Source organism: Parambassis ranga, chromosome 1, assembly GCF_900634625.1.
Source record: "Parambassis ranga chromosome 1, fParRan2.1, whole genome shotgun sequence".
In the NCBI taxonomy this organism is placed as follows: Eukaryota; Metazoa; Chordata; class Actinopteri; family Ambassidae; genus Parambassis; species Parambassis ranga.
In genome coordinates, this window is record NC_041022.1 from 10,567,084 (window position 1) to 10,581,481 (window position 14,398).

General features: G+C 41.4%; 1 protein-coding gene across 1 annotated transcript in view; it reads left to right on the forward strand.

Annotated features, from left to right (window-relative positions):
- Positions 1-2,401: 2,401 nt before the first annotated feature.
- dlc1 (DLC1 Rho GTPase activating protein) overlaps positions 2,402-14,398 on the forward strand; it is a 66,397-nt gene continuing 54,400 nt past the window's right edge. The window contains exons 1-4 of the mRNA XM_028398721.1: positions 2,402-2,572; positions 3,731-5,666; positions 9,426-9,560; positions 9,778-9,882. Coding sequence (XP_028254522.1) covers positions 3,804-5,666; positions 9,426-9,560; positions 9,778-9,882 — 2,103 coding nt within the window. The 5' untranslated portion in view covers positions 2,402-2,572; positions 3,731-3,803. The remainder of the gene's footprint in view (positions 2,573-3,730; positions 5,667-9,425; positions 9,561-9,777; positions 9,883-14,398) is intronic.

Consider the following 14,398-nt stretch of genomic DNA (forward strand, 5'->3'; position numbering starts at 1 on the left):
ATGGTTCTTTCTTAACCGTGCTCTAGACATGTGACCGACAATGTTAGATGCCTATAAGGATGGTCATGCTCATCATCTCTGATGTGAGACTTACAGTCTTGCCTTTAAAAATGTCTCTCAGGGAAAATGAAATTTCACATTATGGTATAACCTAAGGGGATAGCTGTCAGTCTGTTCATAGATTTTCATCATGCCCTTCCTTTCCTTCATCATTTTTTTTACTTGTTCTGCTTCTTACTTCAACATCTAATCTGTAATATGGATTGAAACTCTTTATTTGCTGATATCTTTTAGTGTTAAAAAGCAGTTATTAACATACTAACATGAAAATTGGTGTGACCCCTTGTTACGGCTGAAAGTGTTAGCATCATTGTAGTCATCTTAAAACCATGTTGTGGCACTACATTCAACTCAGCCACCAGTTTTCGGTGGGAAAACAATAAAGCAATAATTCAGGACGTGAACCTACTCCAGAGATTTTACAAATACCAACCTGTCCAAGAGACATGGCAACACCTGATTATGCAACCGTCAGTCAAGGAACACTTATGGCAAATGTAATTTATTGTTATAATAAGGTTACATTTTGTCTCCCCAACACTCGGATGTGGGCTGGTGTGCACTGAAATTGGAAAGCTGACAAATCTTCCTCAGTTGTTCTTTTAGGTTGTGTCAGTCTTCATGTTGAACCCCATTCTGTGTATTTATTCACACTACCAGAGGATGGAGACAGATTTTTCTTACTGTATCTGTGACATGTTTGATTTTAGCTCACAGAAGTGTGAGTGTGGCTGCTTAGTGTTGGTCTTGTTCAACCTACATTTTGTTTTAATGTTGCAATTTTAATGCTTCAGTACTTTTGTTGTGCATACATGACCGCACACACACAGATGCTGCTGATGGGTATCTAGTCTCACACATGTTGCTGATTAAACAACATGTGTGTTTTCATGGTGTGACGGATGGATCTGACTGTGACGTAGACCAGATGCCCTGTGGCTGTGCAAGATGGTGTTATTGGCAGGGGGGCGGCCAAGCTTTTTAAATTATAGGCCCGTGTTGGATGTCCGCAGGAGATAATGAGTGGATAGCTTTACTCATGCCCTGTGTCGGCTTCTGCGTTTCAATCATCAGCCATATCCACATGGAAGCTCAAAAAAATCTGCACTTTGTTAAATTGTACTCGACTTATCTGCAGTGAGCATCATGTGACATGCGGCAGAAGAGTCTTGTTGAACTTGGATGCTTTCCCCTGAGTAAGACCATCTGTGTCCCTGGAGAGCAAGCATTAATAGCAGAGCACAGTTTCTCAGTGCAGCCCCCCCCTAAGAAAAGACTCATCCAGAGCGTCACCTCACATCTGGATGACCCAGAGGTTAGAGGCCGGGGTTGTAGGGGATAGTTGGAGGGGGCTTCATTCCAGTTATCTCTTGTGCTTAGAATGTCCCCGTTGATTTGCTGCATTGCTGTTTATTGTGCAGCTGACCGAACTGAAAAAAACTATGGTCAAAACAACCACCTGTGTTTTTATAAAATTAGATGACAAAACCATACATAGTGCTTGGATGGTTAAATAATGGCTGTCAGTGTAAGAAGTGTGAAGGTTTTTGGACATTGTAAGAATGTCGGGGCTATTGTGGGTTGTGACTGGATGCATGCTTTTGGGTACGAAGGTCAGTTCACATTGATTTCAATCTGCTTTTTAACGTTCGTCCTTTGTAACTTCAGCTCCTGAAACATTGCTATATTAGGAAATGAATTGCTGGTATTTGGCTCTTAAATGTTTCTTTTTTTCTTTAAAACAAAGATATCTGGTTGACAACACTTAACAAGGTTGTCCACATTGGCATTTTTATATATCAGATGAATGTTTTTCTTGAATATGCCCCTAAACACTATAGTGATTATCTTGCCCTGTATTATTTTAACAGTACCAGTTTGTTTAGTTACAAATACTTGTAAGATTACAAGATGGCTTTAAAAAAGTATGCCTCAGAAATAACTGTAAAAACCAGACCAATCTCTTTCGGCTCATGGCCAGAAGGCAGCCTGTCTGTTACTAATCAAAACCAACTGCTGGGAGTCTTGCGCACCTCAGAGAAATAGCGGGCTAAAGAAGAACGGAAGACACAGAGAAGAGGAAAAGGAACAGCTTTGTGAGAAGAAGATGAGAGGAGAGCGAGGGTGGAGTGAATAAATGTGTACAGTGTGCTTGGCGAGTTGTGTGACGGGGGATGGGGCTCCTATAAGACGGGACTCAGACTCCCTGTCAAAACCAGCGGGGAGGGGACCTGATGAGAAAAGGGATAGAGAACGGAGGAGAGCAGGGGTGGAGTGGGGGAAAGAAAACCCGGCCCCTCTTACACCACCCCGAGTCTTCAGCATTCAGCGTCAGCAAAAACTCTAATGTGATCAAGATGGAAGTTGTCTGTGGACTTTTCACTGCTTCCCGGCTTTCTGCCTGCCTTTGGGGGCTTCACCGCCTGTCCAACTGTTTCAGAGTGAAGATACTGACTGGAATCTAGAAAATGCCTCAGAAAAACTTGGACTAAGGACCGCTCGCAAAATAAATGTAAGAGTTGGATTCATGTCTCCCAAACGTGGACGGATTGCTTTTGCCAGATGAATGAAAAGGCAGCTTGCAAAACATCTCTGGATAAATGTACTCAAAAGGATTTACAAGCTGGGTGTTGGATTATATATTCACCTTCTGGATTATATCATGTTTCATTACTGGATAATTTCTAAAAATAATTAATCCAATCCAATCCAAAATCCATTGACATGAGAGTTTGGCTGTCATCTTTCGGTTAAGAGGGCATTTTTCACTAACTGTACTGTTAACTAGGGGCAGGTTCATGCTGATGGCAGCTAGAACCATCCACCTCCATGTCTGAAAAGTAAAGTACATTTAGAAAGTAGAAGTTTTTTCTTGATGCACACACAGTGTTTAAATGGTACTGAAAAGTCATACAGCCCATTTTGTGGTTGCATAGTGTTTAATGCAGAAGGTAGTGCAGGATCTTCTGACAGCTAAATGTTCAGCTTGGTTAGAGTAGCTCATAAAGTCCTTGTGTTCTTTTTCTTTTTCACATTAAGACCTAGAACAGTGAAAGAAAACAAAGATGAGTACATCACAGTACACAGTGTATAATCGATGTGACAGTATATTATGACAGTGCTGGGTTGCAGACAGCCAGCTGTTTATGAACAACGACTGTCATATTAGCTCCCTTCAGTTATGCCACTCTCATATTTGTGGCTGTACAGATAGGTGCTGACTGACAGTTAACCAACACCCAGATGTTTTAAAACAAACAGTTTGTGGTGTAAATTTGCCAGACTGGTTTGGTTACAGATGATAAAAGGTAAACAAATGAAGGCATGTCTTCATTTTTTTAGAGGCTTATCTCACTATGTCAGCTTCATTCCTGGATTTCTTAACACTTTAAGCAAACGCAACAGAAATTTGGGAAAACTCTAAGGAGATATAAGTATGTTAGACTAGCACAGCAGTTGACATTTTATAGTGACCCAGCTGAGTTTATACTTTCAAGGGAATGTGAATACAGTGTAATTACCTCCCTCTTGAACTTCCACTCACTACTCTCCAGCTGTTTACTTGAAAAGTGAAACATTATTTACTTTATTGTCATCTGCACATTTGGTTACTGTAAACCCATAACTTGGTGTAGTACTGGCTGTTTCTTATCCTCATTTCTCTTCTCAGTTGCAACAGATTTGGGTCTCCAGTATAACCTGGTATCAAAGGCAGCTCTATGGGATAGCAGCGGTTATTCGACATGCCGGTAGCGATACGGAAAAGAAGCTGGGAGGAGCATGTGACTCACCCATCAGGATTACAGTACAGCTATGACGATTTAGATCTGGTCTGCTGTCATGGCGTTGGCAGCAAGGAGCTTTGGATGGGCTCAGGGGTTTCCATACAAGGCCGACGGACGAGGTGTGCCTCCATGCCGGAGGGCTGTCACCAAGTGACCACAGATGACCAAACACAAAAACTTGAAGAAACAGCTTTTGTTGTGAGTGATGAAAGTACCGTAGAACACTTGACGCTAATGGAAAATAATGACAACATTCCACTGGATTTGCAGGAGTCATTTATTGGCTCTGTCAATGTGTTGGTGGGTGTTGACGTTTCCCCAAGGGCCTCTGGATCAGAGCATGACCAAACCACACATTCTGGGAGTTCTGGAGAGGTTTGCTGCAACTTGGACAGCGACACTTCAAGTGCAAATATTTCTTATGCAACTGAGAGCAATATTCTGAGTGAAGAAACTGCAGATGATGAAAGTGATATTGCTGAAAAAAGTTGCCAGAAACTTGACATCAGTGATGACGACAGTGTCTTTAATGGTCCACATATCCCTCGTGAAGAGCCACAGTACATCTGTATCTCTTCCTACAATGGGCCTTCATTGTCTGAGTGTGCTGGTGAGCAGCTTGGCAAACATCCAAACCACCAGGAAACAAAGGAGAGCCATACAGAGGGTTACAGAAGACCTCCTGAAATCTCTGAGGTCATACTGCACCGGTCCTCCTCTGCTGAGCTACAACCTCACACTGACCTCCCAGATGTTGAGGAAGGGTTGATTTCCACCCCCGACCAAAGTGTTGTTTTGCTGCACAGTTCGTCTAGTGTGATGGAGATCGGTAATCCGATATTACCAGCGTTCAAAACTACAGCACCGGTTGCAACTTCAGCGGTAGATGGAGAATGTGAGAAAGAGAGCTGGGGCACAGACTCTGCGGACAAGCGGGAAGGACTGAATAACCCCAGAAACACAGGACTTACCCATCACTCAAGAGACGATCAAGCAGGAGAGTCGAATCATCATGATGACTGTATGAGAGTATTGGATCAGGATCATGATTGTGAAAAATCTCACCAGACATTGTTGGAGGAGAATAATGTTGAAGTGACAGCAGTGAACAGGCCTCAGGGAGACGAATGTGCACAAGCAGAAAGCAACAAGAGAAATGGGTCTATTGAATCAGCTGATGTTAGTGTTAAAAGTCAGTGTTGCACTTTGACAGCAAACAGCAGTGTGTCATCTGAACTGAAAACAGGATATTCAGAAGAAGATCCCTCACAGACAAACACTCTTCAGTGTGCAGATCAATGTGTGAACACCTCTACAAGTCAGCCGATGGAAAATGTTGATCAGAGCCTATTACCACAAGAATCGCCCATTTGCAAGGATGCAGCCATTCCTCATCAAATGGAAAATAGCTGTTCAAAACTTGACACTATTCCAGAGGTCAGTCTTGTTGAGGGAGACAACTCTTCTCCTCACAAAAATACTGATGTCAGTGTTACCAAAAATCTATCTGTTCAGGATCCCTATTTGGATGAGAAACAACAGACTACTGAACACAAAAAGCAGACCCTGCCACCGTCCTCTGCAGAGGTCAGCGAGGGACTCCATGGCAACCCAGCCTCTGGTGGTTACTTCAGTGAGTCACCTGGCTCTGAGGTGGCAGATGGTCACAGGGAACACCGCAGACCGGGAGCCTCTAGAATGGAAGAGACGGATGAGGCCACACACTCTGTTATTTACAGCGACACACAACTGGACAGCTCAGTTTTAGATGGAAGAACTGAGCCTGGGGAGCAGAAAGAGGTTAAAGTGCGCATGAGGAAGGTAAGACTAAATATGATACATGATGTGTAGAGATGTTGCAATTTCAAATAATATTGCTTAACAGTTCTTATGTTTTCTTTCTGTGTGGTAATTCTGACTGGCACCTCAAATGAACTGCTTTTAAAAAAAAATGAATGACCGACAAATAATTTTTGTCCCACACTCTGGCAAGTGTCTTGGAAAACAATGACTTCACTCTCACATGCTCACAGATCTGTGAGTGGGGGGGATCTGTGAAATGTTTTACTCTTTCTCAACCGCTCATTGCAAAACAAGGTCCTATAAGGGCATAAAGACCATGAATGCAGAGGAGGAGTGAAAGCATAAACTGCTTTCTTTAGCAGATGCTGCTGTGTTATTTACACACTTATAGCTGGTTATCATGTTATAGTTATAGTAATATGCCAAAAACGTAATAAGCAGAAGGCCAGAACTGACACAGTATTCACTATTAGTAAGTGCAGCATTATCCATGTTGGAATGACAACAGAAAATCCACTATTTGCAGCGCAGCACCTATTAAACAGGCATGTTGTTTGGACAAGCAGCATATTGTGAGAGGTTGAATTCTTTAAGTTTAAGTCAAACATCCTTAAGAGTCAAGAGTGAGTCTACAGTTTCCAATATGAAAAACTCATGTATAAATGAAAGTTTATTTTTTTTGCATGTATCAGAATTACATGTACTCTTATGCAGCACATAACAGACTGATGCAATGGATGTGGCTGTGATCTCTGTCAAGGATTATATTCTCAATAATTTATATAAAATTTGTAATCCATGCAGTAAGGATAATTTTCCACGTTGGACAGGATCAGATTTGGTTTAATGAACAGCATATTCCTTTCTAATGTATTTGCAAGACCCTATCAAGATATTTAGAACGTATAGCTGCTTAATATGCTGTTCAATTATAATTTCCCCCCATGTATACTGCTAATCTGTTAATAGTAAATAATAAGTAAAAACTTCTGCAGTTGTAGCTGTAAAATGTGCTGACTTGTGGCACTCCTCAGTTTTAATGATGCTTTAATAGTACAACCTATTTTCTCTATGGTAGCTTAAAACAGGAAAATAATGCAACCCTGTTGAATGAAAAGGTCTAAAACCAGCCTGATTCTGTGGTTATATATACATTTCTGACATGTTTGTGCAAACCTGGAAGAGGTTTACACAATTATCACTGCAGAATGTTGCATATACAGTTTAAAGCCAGCCTCAGTCATGACTAATGCTGACATCACTCCCATCAGCTGCCAAACACACAAGGTCACGGTCCAGTGTAGGGTCATGGAAAACCAGTACCACGTTTACCCCTGGCTCCAGTTTCAATCTCAGGATGACTTTAAATATCCCAAAAAAAAAGATGGGGAGTTCAGCCATAAAAGCGAAAGGCGCCAAGGTAATCCATCCACCATATGGTAATGGCACTCGTCTTCTTTGACAGCACAGAAGGGTTTTCACTATGGGGTGTATTTAAGTACTTTGTGTAGCCAGCACTGCAGAAAATGAAAATGTGCTGTAGAGATTGTCATAAAGACGTTTTGGCAGTTGAAATAAACATTTTATTTTCCCAGAGGGAGGTAATATTTATATGAAGAAAAGAAGAAGCTCATGAAGAGAAACACAGGCCTGATGTGATTATCTTCTAGCGGACAATGGCAACAACAACCCGGACTGATCTCTGACAAGATATTGTATTAACTAATGATTATGTCCCAGTGGACAATGTTGTTGTTGCAGATACAGTTTGTAAAATGAACCCATCTGGTTTGCATAATGGCTTGAGATTAGCCTGATATTGGGCTTTGTTACTGTGTTTATTTGTTTTAGCAACAAGGCCTTATCCTGACCCCAGGGCCAAACTGGCTCAACAGTCGTTTATCTGGCAGCAGCCGACTTGGCAACATCACCCTGAGTGTTCTTACTGGCCTTTCTGGCTGTATTTATTAATGAAATGTGTTTCTTTTTCATTGAGTGTGTGTTCAGCAGGTTTATAATCTAAAACCCAATGTTTAGCTCAGCGAAGAAACAGACCCTTTTTTAATCCACGGGTCTCAAAAATAGGATGCAGATTGGGTGAAAGAGGGGCTTTGAAAAGGGAGTAAAAAAAAGGGGGGGGGTCTAAGAGTTCAAATGTTGTGGGAACCATCTCCCATCTCAAAAAACAGGAAGTTGGGAGGAATGTAACACAAGCCTCAAAAATGAGAAAGACAGAAAAGAAACCTTCTGAGAACACCCAAACCACCAGAATGCCCTTAAAAACTCTACTGAAGTTACTCTGCACTTGTTTTTTTTTTTTTTTTTTTTTTTTTAACTTGCCGTTTTGTGGTTGTTATTGCCATCCCGAGCCAGATGCTTTTGTTCATTCAGCGAGGGCTCGTAAAGATGTCATTGTTTTACCACGGTACAATGTTTCATTGTGATTCTCTGCCAAGGAGCAGAACGTGGCGATGTCCGCTGTCACTAGCTTGGAATGCCAGTGAATGCATCAGTGTGAGACGCATTTCCATGACACACGATGTCCATTTGCTCTCTCAGCAAACCCAATAGGAACTGTTTTTGACAGGCTAATTGGACACTAACTGGAAAATAAATGTAAGCGCAAGTCATAAGACATTATTAGGGAAGGAGCTGGAATCCAGGGCCAGGGCTGAGGCTATAGCCTGTTTATGCCAAATCTATCCAGAATCCAACAGCCTGTCAACTCCACACATATTAGCATTACTTACATTTCATCTCTCATGGATGTTGTCATCCTTACACACCCATTGTAAATCTAATTCAACAAGGCTGAGCCATACAAGCCACATCACATGGCACGTTTATGGTACCTTGTAAGAACTTACTGCACTCTAATGAGACGTCTCCTTCAGGTACCACACAAAGTAGCAGACAAAGTACATGAACACCAGCCTCACATATGCACATTCACATGCCTTTGTAACGTTTTCACAAACATACAATCAGAGTGGATATGTGTCTCATGAGCTCACCCTCATTAAGTGTTTAACAGGGCCTGTTAGTGGGGACTGTAACAAGGTTTGTTTGGGACTAATGGGCCAGCCATGAAATTTCTTGGGGGGTTCTACTTAGGGAAGAAGTTCAGACAGGCAGCCGCACCCAGTGCCAAGATAAAAAAAAGGCAAAGGGGAATTAACATTCGCTGCAGAAAGGAGTTTACAGGTTTTGGAACTTCCACCAAGTTTAACATGACACAAACCAGAGCTGAGGGATATCAGCACAGGACAGAGTGGTAGGTCAAAGCTGGGTTTGTTTGCAAATCACCCAGCTTGTCTTACTGAAGACAAACCACCTGAGGTCAGTGTGAGACTTGTTATCACAGCTTCAGCATGGATAAGCCTGCTTCAGCCTTTTCCATTTTTTTACTACTGATTACAAGATTAAGATCAAGAGGCAGTTACCGCTGATGTTCGAGAGAAACAAACTGTATGACAGCAGCCATCAATGAGCCGCCATCAATGAGCAAGATGCGATCTTGATGGCTGATTTCTTTGGTTTGTTAAGCTTATTGATTAAATAATGCTGCAAGAAAGGACGCAAAGACATTAGAAACTCCTGTCCTGGAATGAGGTGGTGTGATTTTCCTTTGTTAGAAAATATAGTTTGTCTTTTGTATTTTCCAGTGCCTTATTCTCTGCGCCTACTCATCCTCAAAGGCCATACAGTAGCTGATCTGAGTTTTTCTTTTTGCGCCATGAATAATAATCAATAATCTGTACTGATTTATCTCTCTAGCATGGGCATGCTCGCCTTGACTCAATGGTGCTGCTGCTGATGAAGCTGGACCAGCTGGACAAAGAAATTGAGAATGCCCTAAGTGCCACATCGTCTATGGACAGCACACCCACCCTCCATCGACGACATCACATGGTATAAACATTAATATGTCGTCTTCCTTCTTCTGTATTTGAAGGAACTCCTTATATCAACTCTGTGTAAACATTGTTCCTGTCAAACAGTGATTATACAGTATTTGGCTATTAGGCCAGAGTGGAACATATTCTACAGACATTAGATATAATTCATGTGTGATTTTCATTGTGTGATTTTCTTTGATAAAAACTGATTGTTTAATTTATTTGTGCAGGAGTTTGAATCTGGACCTTCGCCAGTAGCATCACAAAATGATCAATATCAACATGCTTCTTGTTCAGGATCTGCATCTTTACTTGGAGCTAAACCTAAGAGTGGGGTAAGTCAGGAGCTTTATATCGAATAAAACTCCAGGCACTCCCATCACTCCAGGCAGATTGTAACACATTTATATATAATGTTAAAGTATTACAATTACAAAACACTGGAGTGACTGTGAAACAAACCTCTTTAAATTGACTGATAATTATCCGCGACAAAGCACATGTTTATTCTGCCTTACCATTCATTCATTACCAACATTGTTGCATCTTTAAGCAGACAGCAAAGGTTTTCTCAGCTCAAAGTCAATAGCTGTGACAAGACAACCCAGCACACATCCCAAGCTGCTTTACCCTGACTTTGTTGTTGATTTCAAACAGCAGATTTGATTTTCAGACAGCACTGCCATGTTGCGGTCATCACTGATTTAGACTCTTGCGTATGAAGTGAACTGTGTCTATAGGGTAACTGAAATGGTTGTCTTGTAAATATGTCCGCATCTAAAGAAAGACTGTTCCTTCAGAGCTAGAAACTAGACTCACAGATCTGTGTGTCCAACTTAAAGATATAAAAACATCCATTTGGCTCTTCTAGCTATAGTTTTACAAAGTATTTTTCTTCTTTATCCTGCCTTGAGGTGAGAAAAAATGAACACAAAAAATTAGTAAATCTCCCAATGGCAGGAATGTCCCTCAGCTCTTAGGGCTTAGCCATGCAGACGATAGAACTCTGTAATTAGCTGTTTCCAAAGGACTAGACCCCCTTCACCCCAACAAAGGGGTCAGAAGGGGGGTCTGAAAGGTGAAAAGCCAGGGCAGGGGGGGGGGGGGGGGGGGGTGGAAGGTGGGGCGGGGGTACACGCTTCAAGTGAGACGTGTGTCTTTAAACCTACTGCTTGCTCACTTAATGATTGTGTCAGCCTTGCGTGGCCTACAGACTAACAGCAAAGTGAACAAGGACAGTAGAATGAGCACTCAAGCAATCCTGCTTGAATTGAAATGAATGGAAACTGACGTTAACAGCACTGAGATATATCCTCTCACAATGTAGTGATGTAAAATATAAGATAATCTCACATGCCAGACAGGATGTTTCAGTTGCAAAACAGTCTCTTATCTAAAGTCACACAAAACACTGCAACTGCTGGAAGTAAATACTTTGACAAAACAGACATCTTACATTCCTGAATTATCTGTTGACATTGCCGTGCGTTATTGCACGTCACAACTTTTTTTTGTTGCCGTCACGCAAAAAAAAAGAATAGCTCATGCTTAATTTAAGAAGTACAGATCAACATTCACCATGTGTGACGTATTACGTCTGCATGCAGCCACGACCTCCATTCCTGCAGTAACCCAAGGTAACTCACTAAGCTTGGGTAAACAGAGCTTTCACTGCACCTAATAGGAGGCTTTTTTACAGTGGAGGCCCCCGCTGGTTGATTGATTGAGGCCAAAGAGATGATGACTTCGCCAAGGGGATTCTCAGTAGTTAATAGTTGGAGGAGACCGTCGAGTCCTTTCAGTGCTTAAAATGTTGTGACGCCCACTTAATCTTTTTAGCTGGACAATACAAATCCCTTAAATAATGTAAACACAAAACAGATCTGAGAAGAAACAGGACAAAAACAAAACATCCGCTCATCACTTGACTGCTGTTTTTTAATAGTTAATATCAGAATTAAAGCTGACTTGTTAAAAAAACAGAATAATTATGTTTTTTTTTTTTTTAAATAAAGGGGACGTTTTATCATTTGCTATTGATTATTTGTATACAGGTTGCAGGAATTTGCAGAACTGCTTCCAACACAACAAACACACAGCCGCCAAATGCCTCCTATTTATGATTGTGTCTAATTAACACCCCCTTTGACACAACAACAACATTACAAGCTCATGTATAATAGGCTTTGTTTGTTTGCTTATTCGGCTCTATACCCTGTGAATAGATCAAAACCAAAAAATCAGGCCATGCACTTAAAGAATGTTTAAACAGTCAACAACATTTTATATATAATCATAAAACAGCTGGCAGATCTTTGACTCTTCCCTATGTAATGCTTGTATGCTTGTGTTGCCTTGAGTGCATCCTGGCATGAGTTTAGCACAGCAAATAAGGAACAGCGTATATCTATGTGCCCCCTGCCCACTTAAGGTAAATATCTGCACATAAATTGCTGCCATACACACTTCTGTAATTTATGATAAGAGGGCTAAGCAGTCTGAGATAAGAGGAGTCGGGTGAACCAACACAACCCTGACTGTGCAATGTAAAAATACCCAGATAAAGAGCAGAAGGTCAACAAATGGTTCAAATCTGAAGTCTGAGGAAGAAAAACATGTCTGCGTTACATTGAGTTCAGCTCGTGTGACCTTGTGGACGATGACAGTCAGATGTGAATCTGCTCATCCAGCCATCAAAATAAGAAAAATGTGACTGTTTTATCTTGTTGACAACACACATATTTGTGTGTGTGTGCATGATGGATGTATCCTTCCATCATGATTATGCAAGAGGTAACTGGTGTTTGTGTGTTACTGTCCCTGTCCCCTCTGCGCTCATGCTGTTCTGCCCTTTATGTAACCGTGATAAACACAAAGGTGTCAGTGGACATTCACTTGGCATGTACTAATCATTCACCCACTCACTGTTGCCAAGAAGGCATAGGGTTCATGTGAATACATTCTTGGCTCCGTGCTAGCTTAGCTGGTGACTATTGTTAGCCTTCAGCAGGTGGCTGTTATTCTTGCGTCGAATGTGGGGCTAACATTTAGCGGATGTTGTGCCACAGCAGGTGTGTTTCTTTTCTTTTTTTTTCTTGTGCTGGAACTGCTATTCTTTACCCACAGTGTTTTTGTTGGCAGGTTTCTATTACTTGTTTAGTGTAGCAGGTGTCTTGCACTGTTGTTTGGCTCACATTGTTGTGTTGCAACAGGTGGGTTTCAATTTGGTTTGTAGACTGATGTGTGGCCATGGATTATTAAACAGTTATTTACTTCATTGTCAGTTAATTTTCCAAAATGTGGGTGAATAAATTGATTTATAAATAAATGATTGGCTAAAATAATATTTTTTTTTATAGTTGATTTATAGTTATTTCATGTATATCTTTAAATAATTGATATTTTCTCAAGGCTGGCTGTCTGATTAATTATTACATCATCTGTTATGACAAAATTAAGTTATGCACAGTGTGAGAGACATTTGTTATGCGACTCTATTTTTAGAGCTCTGTTGCTGCTGCAGAGGATGTGCCAAGCCACAGAGGCGGGTGGAGCCCGCTGACCCCTGACCACCTTCCTCTGAATGTTACAGTCGGAAACAACATATCAGTCACCTTCTGCGCTGAGCGTTCCCACCAGCAAGGCACATAAGACAGAATAGCCTTAAAAGAAGTGAAGGGAAGCTTTTGAACAAAGCGCACAACTGCCTGGTAAATTTAGCACAGAGGTGTTTTACATGAATGTGACAGGGAAGGTACTGCCCCTACAACCAGCCTCATCCTCTCCGTCTTGGGTAAACATTCCATAACAGGGCAACCTCTGACCCCTTGTTTGGATGTGTTACCGTCGCCATGGTAACAGTAATCCAAAGAATTCAAAAGTTTTATTTGGGGGGGGTGATTGATTAAGAGATATTTTTATTTTCGAATGACGGAAAGACTTTATTCTCTGTCAGTAGTAGATTATGTATGAACATCAGGTCTTTATCTGTCTGTGGTGCACTGACAATAGAAGTGCTGTGGTTTGCGTGCTAAGGTCACTAGCAGATCTCTGCTCTGTCCTTCCTCTGTGTTCCGGTTTGGCAGCCTCACAGTCCCCAAACATCCTTCATCCAAACCACACCTTCCCAGCCAGATGAAAGATACAGTGTTTTTCTTACTTTCACTGCCCTTTTATTCATCCTCATGCCATTGCTCCCACTCTCTTGCATCCACTGTCCTTGGTCAATAGTCAACACAGGCATAATTATGTCTGTGTACATTCCGAACACATATTGTGTAGTAGACCATAATGAGTCAGTGAGCTATGAAACCAACCACCATTCAGTCTGACGAGGACTGCCAGTCGCAGGGCTCACTGGTCACGGACACGCTCGTCGTTTTGTGTGTAGTGTCATTGTCCCCAAGGTCAATCCTCTGCTGAGCACAGCTGTAAGGAGACAAACACAGACCTGCTGTGGTTTACAAAAAAAGAGGGTAAAGAAAAAAAAAAGAAAAGGCTTATGTTTGGAACAGGATGTGGAAAATGAACTTCTCCTCAACCCCCACAAGGAAATCTTGTTTTTCCTGTCGATTCAAGGCTATAGCCGCTGGATGAAGCGCTCCAGCAGAAAAGAGAAAGACATATAGAATTCACTCTTTTTTAGAGCATCATCTGGAAATCTAAAAGCAAGCAGAGTACACAGCAAGAACACAACACCATCAGATGTATTGGAATCACCCACATGTATCAGCATGACTATAAATAGTTTATCAAAATAGATTTGGGCTATGATGTGCTTTGTTGTTTCTCAAAATGAGTGTTCCTGGAATCTTAGTGTTTACGCTGCTCACCGATTTATTCACTGCATAT